The sequence below is a fragment of the Hemitrygon akajei genome, unplaced genomic scaffold (genome assembly GCF_048418815.1).
Source record: "Hemitrygon akajei unplaced genomic scaffold, sHemAka1.3 Scf000047, whole genome shotgun sequence".
In the NCBI taxonomy this organism is placed as follows: domain Eukaryota; kingdom Metazoa; phylum Chordata; class Chondrichthyes; order Myliobatiformes; family Dasyatidae; genus Hemitrygon; species Hemitrygon akajei.
In genome coordinates this window covers 5,620,924-5,637,874 of record NW_027331933.1, presented here as the reverse complement: position 1 = coordinate 5,637,874, position 16,951 = coordinate 5,620,924, and the positions used below count along the sequence as shown (strand labels likewise).

General features: G+C 45.9%; 1 protein-coding gene across 2 annotated transcripts in view; it reads left to right on the top strand.

Moving 5' to 3' along the window:
* LOC140720826 (NACHT, LRR and PYD domains-containing protein 3-like) overlaps nt 1–16,951 on the top strand; it is a 77,839-nt gene that overhangs the window by 22,130 nt on the left and 38,758 nt on the right. Inside the window, exons 5-10 of one of the 2 annotated variants that reach the window (XM_073035665.1) lie at nt 1,887–3,615; nt 4,540–4,626; nt 4,782–4,952; nt 5,108–5,278; nt 5,434–5,601; nt 5,765–6,479. The exons of the other annotated variant lie outside the window; for it this stretch is intronic. Of the exons in view, the coding sequence (XP_072891766.1) occupies nt 1,887–3,615; nt 4,540–4,626; nt 4,782–4,952; nt 5,108–5,278; nt 5,434–5,601; nt 5,765–5,852 (2,414 nt within the window). The 3' untranslated portion in view covers nt 5,853–6,479. Of the gene's footprint in view, nt 1–1,886; nt 3,616–4,539; nt 4,627–4,781; nt 4,953–5,107; nt 5,279–5,433; nt 5,602–5,764; nt 6,480–16,951 lie in introns of those variants that run through there. 2 annotated transcript variants of the gene reach the window in all.

Below are 16,951 nucleotides of genomic sequence, written 5' to 3'. Positions count from 1 at the left end.
TGCTTTCACGTCATGTTTAGTCGAACTATACTTTTCCCAGAGAATTTACGAAGATGAAAATGAAACGGCTTAAAGGCACTGACCTTTCCTTGATGAAACTGTGCACCAAACCCTTTCTGCTCTCAGCACAGGGGCTAACGTGGGCACAGCCAACAAATTCCTTCCAAATGAGGATCAAACAAGGTCAAACCTGTTTCACTGTCGAAATCGACTTTCCTTGATCTTTTAACTCCCGAACTCCGATCTTCACTCTCCACTGATTTTTAACGGGCAGTATTATAAAGAAACTGCCGGCAATGACCTTTTAAACTTTAGGCATTAAATAAACCTCAACCTTTCAACCAAACTGCATCATAATATTGGACCACGCAGTGGCATGGAGTCAAAATGGCAAATCCAGCCACGAACTGCCCCTCCTCACACAGAGGGGTCCTCATTTTATACCCTGAAAAAAAACTGTCACATGACCTCTACTGGCGGGAAAATGACATCACTCCACCATCACAAGACCATTATCTTAAGTCCAGTATAGCTTCAACACCACTGTCACGTGAGAAGTACAAGATACCCACGGGTACGTAACAGTGTTCAGCTGAGTAGTGCTGGCCGTTTGCCGCTACTCCGAGCCATGATACGAATTGTCTGTCGTTGCTTGGTTGTCGTCTCGTGTTCAGCTGAGGATTGCAGGTCGATTGCCGCTACTCCGAGCCATGATACAAATTGTCTGTTGTTGCTTCGTTTGGATGTTCCATGTCCAAGTTCGAGTCCCGGCTCCCTGAACAAATTCGAGTCCTGGCTCCGTGTCCAACTCAAGTCTAAGTCTAGGCTCTGTGCCCAAATCAAGCCCAAGTCCATACTCCTTGTGCAATATCACTCCCTCCTCCTTCCCCCATTTCCCCCTCTTTTCTCCCTTTTCTTCCTGTTCTTTCACTCCCTTTCCCACTCTCTTCCCCCGCATCTTCCTTCCTCCTCTCTATCCCACGGGTACGTAACACACTACTTTTGAGCTCCTGCTTCTCAGCTTTTTTTCCTAACTCCCCGTGTTCTGTTTTCAGGACTCCTCCCTTTTCTCTTCCTACATCGTTGGTACGAACGTTTGCCAAGACTTCAGGCTGCTCAACCTCCGTTTTCAGGATATTGTTGGCGCGTCCAGAAACATTTCGGGCAATGGCACCTGAGAGGCAAAGTACCATCGGTGTCCACAGAATCGCCTACCTGCCCTCCTGACTTTAGAGTTCCCTATTACCGCTGCCGTCCTCTTCAGCTTCCTGCTCTTCCACGCATCACTGGGGAATTGCCTGAGTTCATGTACCGGCTCCTCGGAGAATAAGAGACTGTAGACCAGTGCAGGGTGTGTTACATCGTGACTGGCTCAGCCTGGAAAAGGGAACAGAAATTATGTTCCTTTTCTGTGGCTCAGTACTGACAGCTTCATCCTAAAGGAGTGTCAAGAACATGGGGTCCATTGTGAGAGAAGTAAAAGTCAGTAGAGCAAGTAAATGCCCTGCCCCCCCCCCCCCCCCACCATTGTCACCCTCTGCGGTGTTGCACAGTTGAGCAGAAGCTGAGCAGTGAAAGCAGTGAAACCACCCGCTCCACACAACACTCTCCTCTCCAGAATCACGTGTGCATTTGGTGCTCGCTGGAACACCGGGGAATCTGCAAACTACCAACAGAGGGGAGAATGGAGCCTTTAACAGCGAATCTGAATCAGATCAGAAATGTTTCTGAGCCTTCGTTCACTTTCAGACTCTATTATCTCTAATCTCCCGATTTCACCCAAACAATGTCTTTAACCAGTAATTTTTTTTTTATTAAAGAAAATATGTTATATGGTCCATGTTCATCAGCTCAGGCATTGACAACCTATTTCTGTCCGTCCTAAGATGTTCAACAGAAACACAAGGAGACTCTGCGGACACAAACTGAAACACTGAGAGTGAACACTATCCTGATGAGGGAGAAGGTGAAGGTTTTCCAGCTGGGTGATCGATACGCTGAGCTCACGGTCATTTCTACTGTTCGAGATCGGAGAATGGTGGAACATGAGCTGCTGGCAAGAGGCAGAGACCACGAGGAGTGGAGAGAGAAACATCTCCGCAGAGAGCTGGAAAAAATCCGGACTGATCAGTTATTCAAGAAGAGCTTTGTTCAAAAATTGAAAAGATCTGTCTTTAGAAACAAATCCGGGATGTCCGCAGCAGTGGCCGGAGTCCCAGGTATTGGGAAAACAACAATGGTACAAAAGATTGTTTATGATTGGGCCACGGGTAAGATATACCAACAGTTCCAGTTTGTCTTCAGTTTCAAATTCCGGGATTTAAATGCCATTAACTGCAGAATAAACCTGAAAGAACTGATTCTGGATCAGTATCCTTACTTTGGGAATATCCTGAAAGAGGTCTGGAAGAACCCAGAGGGATTGTTGTTTATATTCGATAGTTTGGATGAATTCAATGACACAATCAGCTTTGTTGATGGTCGGAGAGACACAGAAACACAGTACACAGATCCTGAATTCAAATGCAAGGTGTCTGACATTGTGTACAGTTTAATCCAACAGAAGCTGCTCCCAGGGTGTTCAGTGCTGGTGACCACCCGCCCCACTGCGTTACATTTATTGGAAAAGGCAGAGATCAGTGTCTGGGCTGAAATTCTGGGATTTGTTGGTGAAGAACGGAAGGAATATTTCATCAGGCATTTTGAAGATCGGACAGTGGCGGAAGCTGTTTTCAAACACGTGAAGGAGAATGAGATCCTGTACACCATGAGCTACAACCCCTCCTACTGCTGGATCCTCGCTCTGGTACTGGGCCCCTTCTTCACACAAAGAGTCAGGGGCCCGCAGCGAGTTCCCAAGACCATCACCCAACTGTACTCCTACTATATTTACAACATTCTGAAAAACCACGGCCGTGAGATTGAGAACCCCCGTGATGTGTTACTCGGGGTTGGTCAGATGGCCTTCAGAGGAGTGGCCGGGAGGAAGATTGTGTTTACAGATGGAGATTTGATCAACTACAATCTGCAGCATTCCCAGTTTCTGTCCGGGTTCCTGATAGAGCTTTTGGAGAGAGAGGATTCTGCCCGGAGCGTGGTGTACACATTCCCACACCTCACCATCCAAGAGTTTGTAGCTGCAGTCGCAAAATTCCTGACTCTGCATCCAAGGGAACTCCTGAAATTCCTCAATGAAGCCCACAACACGACAGATGGGCGATTTGAGATATTTCTCCGTTTTGTTGTTGGTCTCTCCTCCCCAATGACAGCTCGGGGCCTGGAGGAGTTTCTGGGTCCATTTCCTCATGAGACAACCTGCCAGGTGATTGACTGGGTGAAGGAGGAGGTTAAACGGCAGAGTGGTAAAAGGAGCCTCCTGAACACCTTGCACTACCTGTTTGAGTCTCAGAATCGTGGACTGGCTCAGGAAACACTGGGATCTGTGGAAACACTTCCATTCAGTGGAGAGACATTGACCCCGATTGACTGCGCTGTCCTGTCTCATGTCATCGGACTCTGTGATACAATAAAACACCTCAACCTGGGGAATTGCCACATTCAGTGTGAAGGAATCGAACGGCTGGGACCCGGGCTGCACAAGTGCCAGGAGTTGAGGTAACTTGATTTATCTCTCACTCTGAACTGGGAAACTGTTCCATTGTGTTTTTCAATGTAAAAGGATTTGGCTATAACTGTCGTAAATCAGATTGTGAAGTATTGTAACAAATAACCAGGGGTTCGGTCAGTAATTCCCCAAGGATGGGAGGGTGTTGTGGATCCTTGTGAAGGGATGTTGGAGACTTCATCAGATCAGTGAACAACGGCCATTGGTTTAATGGTAGTAAATCACAGGAATGACCGTGTTTCTCGGTGCCTGTGACACGTCCATTGACAATGTTCCTTCTCACTGTTACTGACACCCAGACCGACACTGACTGCAGCAGGTGGGTCAGAGATTCACACCCCCTTCCCGGTGAGGGACGAGGGATTGTCAGCAGACTGTCCCAGTGAGAAGGGGAGAAATACCATTGTGAGATTGTCCTCTCCTGATCTTCCCCATGTGTGATTATCATCATCAGTCCACCTGTGTGACTGTGTTCACTTCCAGATACCCAGACCCCATGGGCGCATCTCCTCTCCCGATTACGGGCCTCAGTTCAGACAAACCCTTCCCTTTCTGCATCCTTTCATCTTTTGGGATTATATTTTCCCATCCCCCTTCCTCCTGTGGGATCGCTCTTCCCCATCTCATCTTTTGGGACTTTTCCCATGCTTCACCCCTGCCTTTTCTGACCCTCTCATGTCAGAAACACTTTCTAACCATTGGGGAATGAGACAGAATATCTGGAGTTTACAGGCTCCCATCGACAGTCTAAATGACTGACATTCCGTGAATGCCCTGGAGCTGGGCAGTGATGGGAACTCCGATCAGTGATTTACTGAAAGATTTAATGTTTCCTGAAACAGCCGAGTGAGAGAAATTCCCTCAAGCCCATGGTTTGAATCACATTGTTCATCAATTTATCTGTTTGTATTTAGCCTTGGGGGAACTGAACTGGGCGATTCAGGAGTGAAACTGGTGTCTGCGGCTGTGAGGAACCCAGAGTGTAAAATACAGAAACTGCAGTAAGTACCAGACTGTGGGAGATTGTGTTTACAGTCACTGGGTGTCTGACACTGAACATTAATGTGATCAGTGATTGTGTTACTGATAAACACTGGGGATTTGTACCGTCCCCTTTCTCTCTGTGTCCTTCACCCTCACTCTCTCTCATCTCCAGGCTAAGGGATGTCGGTCTCACAGATTCTGGTGCCAAGGATCTCGCCTCCGCTCTCAGTACAAACCCATCACTGACGAAGCTGGACCTGAGTGCTAATAAACTGGGAGATTCAGGAGTCAAACTGGTGTCTGCGGCTCTGAGGAGCCCGGAGTGTAAAATACAGAAACTGTGGTAAGTACCAGACTATGGGAGATTGTGTTTACAGTCACTGGGTGTCTGACACTGAACATTAATGTGATCAGTAATTGTGTTACTGATAAACACTGGGAATTTGTACCGTCTCCTGTCTCTCTGTGTCCTTCACCCTCACTTTCTCTCATCTCCAGGCTGCACAATGTCGGTCTCACAGATTCTGGTGCCAAGGATCTCGCCTCTGCTCTCAGTACAAACCCATCACTGACGGAGCTGGACCTGAGTGATAATAAACTGGGAGATTCAGGAGTCAAACTGGTGTCTGCGGCTCTGAGGAACCCGAAGTGTGAAATACAGAAACTGGTGTAAGTACCAGACTGTGGGAGATTGTGTTTACAGTCACTGGGTGTCTGACACTGAACATTAATGTGATCAGTAATTGTGTTACTGATAAACACTGGGGATTTGTACCGTCTCCTGTCTCTCTGTGTCCTTCACCCTCACTCTCTCTCATCTCCAGGCTGGAAAATGTCAGTCTCACAGATTCTGGTGTCGACAATCTCGTCTCCGCTCTCAGTGCAAACCCATCACTGATGGATCTGTACCTGACATCAAATTCGCTGACAGACGGATCTGTCCCCGCACTCCGCCGCCTCATACTGACCCTCCCGAGTCTGGAGTGGATCGGGTGAGTGTTTGTGTTAATGTTCAATGTGATAAAATATCAGCGGATCCGTGGGTATTCTGGTGATATTTGTCTGTGAGTGTTGTTGAAATATTAACCCCAGTCCCCTGTTACTGACACTGTTGTGTAATCTGTTATTTCATCTTTATTCTCCCATCTGTTTTAGGCTGGTGAGGAATCGGTTCAGTGGGACCGGGGAGGAGGAACTGAGATCTCTGCAGGAACCCAGACCTGGACTGAGAGTGGATCTGTGAACATCTGAATGTGTGAACATCCCCGCCCGTGGGATGTGGATATTTTAGCCGATTCCCCGCCCTCCCCTTTAACTCCCGCCCTTACCTTTAACGGCCGCGCGCCGGGGGTGATTCCCAACGGTTTTAACGGAACCGGCTCAGGCCTCGAGCTGTGTATCGCTCGGAGCAGTCCCGCAGTGACGTGTTTCCGCCTGTTGTCCGCCGGGGCAGCTTCCGCCGGATGTGCGTGGGCGAGACTCCCAAGTGACACCCCGGGGAATTACCCAGACAGGAAGAAGAGCCCAGGGGCCGGGGCTCAGTCTGGGACACCGGTGTCCCAGGGTGGGATTATCCCGGGGGAGAATCCTTTTGCTCCCTTTGCTGAGGATGGTGCATTCGGCAGCCTGGCCGATATAATGATGTTAAATTGACAAATCCCTCGGCAGTGACCCTGGATCTGCAGCGATCCCGGACACGGCCCTGAAGTGTGATTTTATAATCATCGGTTCCCCGATGCAGAGTGATGGTGAGAAACGGGACTGATTATTCAACCGGTCACTCGTTGTCGCCGGTCAGTTAATTGTGTGTGACTGTGAGTGAGTCGATTTACATTTGTCATGATTAAATCAATAAACCGCTGTAACTTCCCGTCTTGGTGTCAGACTTTAGTCTCATTAGAGGAGAAACAGTGACCTGGGGTTACTGCTGCCCCCAGCACCCGGTGAACTGAAATAATACATGGTAAATGGTAGGGCATTGGGGAATGGTGCATAGTTCCCTGTGGTGTGCCACAGGGATCTGTATTGGGTCCAATGTTGTTTGTCATATACATTAATGATCTGGATGATGGGGTGGTAAATTGGATTAGTAAGTATGCAGATGATATTAAGGTAGGTGGCGTTGTGGATAATGAAGTAGGTTTTAAAAGTTTGCAGAGAGATTTAGACCAGTTAGAGGAGTGGGCTGAAAGATGGCAGATGGAGTTTAATGCTGATAAGTGTGAGGTACTACATTTTAGTAGGAATAATCCAAATAGGACATACATGGTAAATTGTAGGGAATTGAAGAATGCAGTAGAACCGAGTGATCTATGAACAATGGTGCATAGTTCCCTGAAGGTGGAATCTCATGTGGATTGGGTGGTGAAGAAAGCTTTTGGTATGCTAGCCTTTAAAAATCAGAGCATTGAGTAGAGGAGTTGGGATGTAATGTTACAATTGTACAAGGCATTGGTCAGGCCAAATTTGGAGTAGTGTGTACAGTTCTGGTCACCGAATTATAGGAAAGATGTCACGAAAACAGAGAGAGTACAGAGGAGATTTACTAGAATGTTACCTGGGTTTCAGCACCTAAGTTACAGGGAAAGATTGAACAAGTTAGGTCTTTATTCTTTGGAGCGTAGAAGGTTGAGGGGGGACTTAATAGAGGTATTTAAAATTATGAGGGGGATAGATAGAGTTGACGTAGATAGGCTTTTTCCATTGAAAGTAGGGGGGATTCAAACAAGAGGACATGAGTTGAGCGTTAGGGGGCAAAAGTTTAGGGGTAACACGATGGAGAACAACTTTACTCAGAGAGTGGTAGCTGTGTGGAATGAGCTTCCAGTAGAAGTGGCAGAGTCAGATTTGATTTTGTCATTAAAAAAAAAATTGGATAGGTATATGGACAGGAGAGGAATGGATGGTTATGGGGTGAGTGCAGGTCGATGAGACATGGTAGAGAGAGAGCGTTTAGCACGGACGAGAAGGGCCAAGATGGCCTGTCCCATCAGACACTCACGGGGTCACACACAGACTGAATGACCCTCCACACCGTCCCATTGCACACTCCCGGGATGAGACGCAGAGTGAATCTCCCTCTGCACTATACCATCACACACTCCTGGTGTCGGACTCGAGTGAAGCTCCCTCAAAACCATCCCATCACAAACTCCCAGGGTCAGACACAGTGAATCTCCCTCTGCATTGTACCAGCACACACTCTTTTTTTACAATATTTTTATTCAGAAGAAAAAATCAAGATTTACAGAGTGCAACACATCTCAACATAAAGTGTGTACATTCATATATTGTAATAAAATTGATCAAAATGTTATAGCACATCACATAAAGGTATACCACTCTGTAATCAAAAATTTAAAGATAGGTCATACAGCATAAAAGAAATGTTCTATATAAAAAAGTCAACCCCCTACCAACTACCAAAAAAAAAAGCTGATGGATGATAATGGATAAATTAGAAAAGAAAACATAACCGATAAGAAGAGAAGAGAAGATAAAAATATACATAAAAGTCTGTGCACTGTTAAACTTTATAAATTGGAAAAGTAATTTAGGAAAGGTCCCCAGATACCATAAAAAGATTGTTTCGAATTTAAGACTCAGCAGCGGATCTTTTCTAAATTTAAATAAGACATAATATCGCGTAGTCATTGAAGATGTGTAGGGGGGTAGACTCCTTCCATTTAAGCAAGATTGCTCTCCTTGCTAAAAGAGAGGGAAAAACTAAAACCTGTAGGTTAGAAATATTTAAAGTTATATCTTCATCTGCAACAATACCAAACAAGGCAGTAAGGGGATTTGGGTCAAATTGGACACTAAAAAGTTGTGAGAAGGTATGGAATACTTCCCGCCAAAACGTTTCAATTTTAGGGCAAAACCAAAAAATATGAATTAAAGAAGCATCAGCAGAGTTGCATTTATTACAAAGTGGAGAAACATTCAGATAAAAACTGGACAGCTTCTGTTTAGAAATGTAAGCTCTATGAACCACTTTAAATTGTAGAAGAGAATGACGAGCACAGAAAGATGATTTATTAACCAAGAATTTTATTCCATCTATCATCAGAAATCTGACAATTTCGGTCATCCTCCCAAGCTTTTTTATTTTATCTAAAAAGTCTTGTCCAGAATCAATCAGCAAGTTATAGATACCGGTAATAGAAACATTAACAAAAGGTTTTAAATTTAAAAGATCATCCAGTAAATTTTTATCAGGACCTTTCGGAAAAGTAGTTAATTTGAAACGTAAGAAATCTCTAATTTGAAGGTATCTGTAAAAATGTGTTTTTGGGAGTGCAAATTTAGTTGACAATTGGTCAAATGAAGCAAGATATCCTGAGATAAACAGGTCCCAAAAACACTTAATACCTAGTTCATCCCAATCCTTAAAGACTTTGTCAGTCATGGATGGGATAAAAAATAATTAAGAAGAATGGGAGATGATAATGAAAAATTCGCTAAACTAAAAAATTTCCTAAATTGAGACCAAATCCTTAAAGTTTGCTTAACAATTATGTTATCTGTTATTTTATTTGCTGAAAAAGAAGAGTATGATCCAAGAAGAGAGACAATAGAGGAATTTTTTACAGAATTAACTTCTAAGGAGACCCATGATGGGCAATCTTTACAATAAATAAGACCAGAAAGTAATATTCTTTTTTTGGCAGCCCAATAGTAAAACCTAACATTGGGTATAGGGCTAATCCACCCATCTCTTTATTTATTTGTAGGTAAACTTTACTTAAACGAGCTTGCTTATTATTCCAAATATAAGATGTTAAAATTGAATCTATAGAATCAAAGTAGGTCTTAGGAATAAAAATAGGTAAGGCCTGAAAAAGTTATAAAAATTTAGGAAGAATCTTCATTTTAATCGAATTACTTCGGCCAATTAGGGATAAAGAAAGAGGAGACCATTTAGAAAGCATCTTTTTCACATAATTCAATAAGAGGTTTAAGTTTTCTTTAAATAAATTCTTGAAGTTTTTAGTAATTGTTACACCTGGATATGTAAATTGACTTGTAACAACTTAGAATGGAAATTTGGCATTTGATGACATTAGGTTATTTAAAGGAAATAGCTCACTTTTATGTAAGTTCAGCTTATATCCTGAAAAAGAACTAAACTGGAAAATTAAAGAAAGAACCGAAGGTAAAGAAGTTTCAGTGTTAGAGATGAAAAGTAAAATATCATCAGCATATAATGAGATTTTATTAGTCGTACCTTCCCTCAGTATACCAGAAATGTCCTTAGATTCTCAAAATGGTATTGCTAAGGGTTCTATAGCTAAAGCAAAAAGTAAAAGACTAAGAGGCCAAACTTGTCTAGTTCCCCGCTGTAATTTAAAGGGCCTAGAAATTTGAGAGTTAGTAATAACCTGAGCAGTAGGAGACAAGTAAATTAATTTAACCCAACGAGTAAAATTAGGCCCAAAATTAAACTTTTCTAAGGTCTTAAAAAGATAATTCCACTCAATCCTATCAAAGGTTTTTTCTGCATCTAAGGATAATATACACTCTGATATTTTTTTGGATGGTGAATATATCACATTCAATAACTGACGTATATTAAAATGTGAGTAACGATTTTTAATAAATCCTGTCTGGTCATGTGATAGATGGTAAAATATTTTCAGGTCTCTGAGCTAGGATTTTGGATAAGATTTTTGCATCAACATTTAATAAAGAGATCCGTCTGTATGAAGAACATTCAGCTGGATTTTTATATTTTTTTAAGAATAAGAGAAATAAAAGCTTCATAAAAAGATTGAGGGAGTTTACCTGACTTAAAGGACTCTGATAAAACAGATGATAAATAAGGTGTAAGTAACGTAGTGAAAGTGTTACAAAACTCCCCAGGAAAGCCATCAGGTCCCGGGGGTCTTACCAGAATGTAAAGCATGTATAGCCTCAGCCACTTCTTCATTGGAAATAGGCTGATCTAACTGTGTTATACTATCAGCAGACAATGTAGGAATGTTGATATTGCTGGAAACAAGCATTCATATAGGTATCATCCAAAGAAGAGTCAGACTGATACAACGTAAGGTAAAAGACTTTAAATACGTTGTTAATTTCAGAATGGTCAGATATCTTAGTACCATTATCTTTAAAAATTTCTGTGATTTGACGATTAACTGTGAAAGATTTTAAGCGATTGGCTAATAAACTACCTGTTCTATCCCCGTGAATGTAAAATTGAGTTTTATCTCTCAACAGCTGTTGTTCAATTGGGTAAGTCAGCAGAAGATTATACTTGGATTGGATTTCAATACGCTTATTATATATACTTGGATCTGGAGATAGGGGATACTTTCGATCAAGATCTTTTAATATCGCTGCTAGGTCAGACCTTTCTTTGTCAGCTGTTTTCTTTATATAGGTAGAGTAAAAGATAATTCATCCACGAATATGTGCTTTAAAAGTATCCCAGACTATAGTACCAGCACCATCTCCTTTAAAATTTTCTTTAAAGAAAAAAGTAATATGGTTTTCCAAAAACATCAGAACATTTTTATCAGATAACAATGATAAGTTAAAACGCCAACTTCCATTTGGTACAGAGTAAACAGGTAATCTTAAAGCTCACACTCCTGGGGTCAGACACAGAGTGAAGCTCCGTCTACACCGTCCATCAGACACTCCCCCGGCACAGTCACAGAGTGAAGCTACCCCCACATCGTTCCATCACACACACCCAGGTTCAGACACAGACTGAATGTCCCTCCACACTGTCCCATCACACACTCCTGGGGTGAGATACAGAGTGAAGCTCCCTTCCCACCGTCTCATCACAAACTCACGGAGTCAGACACAGTTAATCTCCCTCCACACTGTCCCATTACACACTCCCGGGATGAGACAAAGAGTGAATGTCCCTCCACACAGTCACAACACACACTCCCGGGATGAGACACAGAGTGAAGCTCCCTCGATACCAGCCCATCACACACTCCCGGGGTCAGACAGACAGTGAATCTCCCTCCACACCGTCCCATCACACACACCTGGGCTCAGACTCAGAGTAAAGCTCCCTCAAAACCATCCCATCACAAACTCCCGGGGCAGACACAGTGAATATCCCTCCAGACCGACCAATCACACACTCCCGGGGTCAGACACAGAGTGAATCTCCCTCCCACAGTCCCATTACACACTCCCAGGGTCAGAGACAGAATGAAGCTACCTCCACATCGTCCCATTACACACTCCCGGGGTCAGACTCAGAGAGAACTTCCTTCCACGTCTCCCATAACACAGTCCCAGGGTCACACACAGATTGAATCTCCATCCACACTGTCCCATCACACATTCCTGGGGTCAGACACAGAGTGAAGCTCCCTCGAAACCATCCCATCACACACTCCCGGGTTGAGAAACGGAGTGAAACTCTCAACACACCGTCCTATCACAGACACCCAGGGTGAGACACAAAGTGAATCTCCCTCTGCATCGTACCATCTCACAATTCTGGTGTCAGACACAGAGTGAACATCCGTCAAAACCATCCCATCACACAATTCCGGGGTCAGACATAGAGTAAATCTCCCTCTACACCGTAACAACACACACTCCCGGGGTCAGACACAGATTGAATCTCCCTCCACACTGTCCCATCACACACTCTCGGGGACACACACAGATTGAATCTCCCTCCACACTGTCCCATCACACAATTCCATGGTGAGACACAGAGGGAATCTCTCTCTGCATCGTACCATTACACACTCCTGTTGTTTGACACAGAATGAAGCTCCCTCCACACCGTTAATCAGACACACCCGGGGGTCAGACACAGTGTGAAGGCACCTCCACATCGTCCCATGACACTCACTCTGGATCAGACACACAGTGAATCTCCCTCCACACGGCCCCATCACATTCGCTCCGAGTCAGAGACAGTGTGAATCTCCCTCCCCTCTGTCCCATCACACACTTCCGGAGTCAGACACCTACTGAATCGCCCCCCTCACGGTCCCATCACACACTCCCGGGGACAGAGGCAGTATGAAGTTACCTCCACATCGGCCAAATACAAACAACTGGCATAAGATTCAGATAGAAGTTCCCACCACTTCTCCCATTAGACACTCCCGGGGTTACACACAGATTGAGTCTCCCTCCGGAGTGTCCCATTACACACTGTTGGGGTCAGACACAGAGTGAATCTCCCTCTGCATTCTCCCATCACACACATCAGGGATCAGACTCAGAGAGACCTTCCTTCCACTTCTCCCATAACACCCTCCCAGGGTCACACACATAGTGAATCTCGCCCCCACCCCCCCCCCCCCACGGTCCCATCGCACACTCCCGGGGACAGAGACAGTATGAAGCTACCTCCACATCGTCCCTATACGAATACCCGGGGTAAGACTCAGAGAATCCCCAGATGTAGTCACCAGTCCTGTGGTAGGTGGTGTGGTTGTGCAGGAAACTAGTGCTAGGCCTGTTTGCACAACTAAAACAGACCTGGAGCCCTCCACCCAGGACTTAGCAGTAAGCGCCTCGCTGGAGGCAAGTGTATTAAACAGTATGAGCGGAGAGGAGACCAAGCTCTCTCACTGTCAGCATCAGGCTGCCAGTGTATTCCTTGGACCAGAGCTGCTGGGGTCCCCTTCATACCTGTCTCCTGGGGAGGGTGATATAACCTGCATGCCGACCCCATCAACTAATGGCCTGCAGGGAGTCCCTGGGGATTTTCCCTCCATCGTCGTAACTGTGGATAAGACTGATGCGATGGTGGAGCGGAAAGGTATGAGGGAGCTACCCGCTGTGCAGTGTGGGTTACAGGGGCAGCCACCTTATACACCACATGAGGAGGAAGATGGGGGATCTGTCTGCAGTGAGGGGTTGGAGGGAGACTCTATTGATAGCGAGACAATGGACATCCTCACCCCTCCTGTGAAATCCCCATTGATACCTGCGGAGGAGATCAGAGAGTTTATTCATTCATCTGTGGGTGCAAAGCATCGGTCTAAACTAGCCTCGCTTCGCTGGCCTAGCATGCCGAGGCTGGTGAAGTCCCTGCGAGTCATCCTCGGACGGAAGGGGAAGTGGAAGGGGAATGCTGTGTCGGGGAATGACAGATGGCAGCTGAAATTCTTCCTGGATGACCTGGTGAGGGACATCAGGGTGAAAAGCAGCCTCGCTCCTTCGGGAGATGGTGGGTCACAGGGTAGCGATGGTAGCAGTCGGGCCCGGAAAGCGAAGAATATTCTTGGTTTTCTTCGGGATAGTGCGGCTGAGGACGCCACCGCTCTCAGTGGGAAGGGTACTGTTGCTGAGGCCGACTCTACTCCCGACATGAAACTTACCATAGCTAGTCTTAATGTAAACGGCAGCAGGGGCTCTCTCCGCAGATATAACAATCTCTCAGTCCTCAGGGATGGGAGATATGCGGTGAGTTTCCTGCAGGAAACCCATACCAACCCGGGGGACGAGTCCGCTTGGCTCCTGGAGTGGCAGGGCGGGGTCTACATGAGTCACCTTAGCTCCAACTCTAGCGGGGTGGCGATCCTGTTGGCCCCAACCTTTCGTCCAGAAATCGTAGGAGTCCAAGATGTTGTGCCCGGCCGGATGCTCCACCTGGCTGTGCGCCTCAATGGAGTACTGCTGCATTTTGTCAACGTGTATGCTCCGAGGCGCGGGGTGATGCAGACGCGCCTATTCTGTCAGCCGTCCACCTTGCTGAGTTCCATCGATCCTGGGGACTGTGTCATCCTCGGGGGAGACTTCAACTGTACTCTCGAGGTGGAGGACCGCTCGGACCTCCAACACGACCCAGCATCGGCAAAAAAGTTAAAGGAGCTAGTCGGCTGCTTGGTTTTTATGTCGGGAGTACACTAGGGGGTCGACAAAGAGGTGGAGTTCTGAGATTGAGCGGCTTGAGAGAGCGTTGCTTGACCTAGAGTCCCGAATTGGTCCGACCAGTGGAGACCAACAACTGTGGCAGGAATACCAGGAGAAGAAGGACGCACGAAGGAATCTGTAGCTTCAGCAGTCCCGAGGTGCATATTTGAGGTCGCGGATCCAAATGCTGCAAGATTTGGACCGCGGCTCACCCTTCTTCTACTCTTTTACATTTTGCTTCTGCTACCCTCTCTCACGGCGATACAATAGTGATTAAACGTGCTCAGCTTTGCTTCTGGAGACAAGCTGAAGTGTGTCCGTATCCTCTCACAAGCTCCAGCCTGGTTAACCAGCCAGAACACCGGCGCAGGCAGAGGGTCATTAGATTCCAGTTCCTCCTCAGTTTGAGAATTGAAATTGGCAGGAACATCATGGAAAATCGCCGACAACAAGACGTCTGTGAGTGGGTTATAATATGAGGATGGACTATCTGAGAAGATTGAATTGGCAATATACGGCCTTCAGTCCAGTTTGGTAATTACACAGCGGGGATCGAAATTACCTGGCAAGTAGTCTGGAGATTTCTGAGGAGGTAACTATGGTGATAGATGAAGATGATGCTGTCTATAAGGACTTTGGTAAAGCCTCGAACAAGAACCCGCATGGCAGCTGACCAACAAGTTTTGGTCACGTGGGATTCACGGGGAGCTGGAGAGGTAGATTCACAGCGGGCTCAATGAAATGTAGCAGAGAATAATAGAGTTCCTCTTGTCCTTCAGCCTCTGCAACTTCCGTCATATCCAAAGAGATCTTAAAACTGAACCTTCCTCGCTCCACCCCTGCCCTCTTCTTTCAACAGGATCACTCCTTCTATAACTCCCTTGTTCATTCATCCCTCTTCACTAATCTCCCTCCAGCCACTTATCCCAGCAAGCGGCCTAATTGCTACTCCTGCCCATACACCTCCTCCCTCATCTCCACTCAGACACAAAACAGTCCTTTCAGCAACACCTCACCTGCGAATCTGCTGAGGCCATCTGTTGTGTCCCGTGCTCCCGATGCGGCCTCCTTTACATTACACCATAAACTGGGGAACAGTTTTGTTGAGCATCTCTGTATCACCTGCCACAAGGGGGACTTCACAGTGGCCAAAGATTATAATTCTGATTCCGATTCCAACGTGTCGAGCTAGGGCCTCCTCTTGTGCCAAGATGAGACCGCCATTAGGGTGGAGGAGCAACACCTTGTATTGAATCTGGGTTCCCTCCCACCTGATTGTATGAATATTGTATTCTCCTTCCAATAAACAAACCCCACCCCCAACTAATTCCCAAAGCTGAACTTTCATCTCTCCTCACCAGCCTATTATTTCCCCCTAGGACCCTCCTTCCCTTTCCCCTATTGACAACTCTCCGATTCTTTATTCTCCAGCCCTTGTCATGTCTCATTTGACTTCACCTATAACCTTCAGCTCGCCTCTTTCTCCTCCAGCATTTTTATTCAGATATCTTCAACCCTCCTCTGTAATGAAGTAGACTCTTTGCCCAAAATGCCGACTGTTTACTCTTTTTCAAAGATACTGCCTGATGTGCTGAGTTTCTCCAGTATTGTGTGTGTGTTGCTTTGGATTTCCAGCATCTGCAAGCTTTCTACTGTTTGAGGTAATTACTTGGGCTTTGTTGTGATTGTACCTGGAATATGGTGTAAAATCCCGCTCCCCATACTAACACGGGTTATACAGACCAAAGAACAAACTGCCGGAGGAACTCAGTGGGTCGGGCAGCATCTGTGGAGGGAAATGGACCGTCAACATTTCGGGCCGAGACCCTCCCTCTGGACTGAGAGTGGACGGGAAATAGTCAGAGAAAAGAGGTGAGGGGTGGGGATGGGGCAAGAGCTGGGGAGAGAGAGGTGGATCCAGGTGAGGGGGAGGTGGGAAGGTGGAACTAGTGACAGGGTTGGGCGGTGAGTGTTTGGGGCAACACGGGGCTGCAGAAGATGGTATTTAATTCCATGGATTATTGGCTGAGAGGTTGGAGAGTGTATCAATTTTAGGGATTTACCAGACTGATTCCTGAAGGATGATGACGGTCAGTGATCATCTTCACATAAAACAGAGGCCGGCAGATGTGTGGAGCCTGAGGGGATCGAGGAAATGAGGATCGGGCAGGAAGATGTGGCTGAGATGGGAGAGCAGCCGCCATCTTGTTGATCGTTAGAGGGGCTGAATGGCCACTTCTTGCTGTTTCTCACTTGATGTTTCAGTGTTCCTGTCCAGTGAAATCCCGGAGGAATGTTAATAGAAATTTGTTTTTGTAAATATAGAAGTGATTTGAATGTAAACAGCACAAAACGGGTTTGGGTCTGAATTGTGAATGGGTCCTGGATGGGAAACAAACCTGTAACTCTGAGAACTGGAAGGTGGAGCTAAGGGGACGGCAAAGGTTCTGAGGGAAAAAGATAAGCTGATGTAATTATGAAATAACG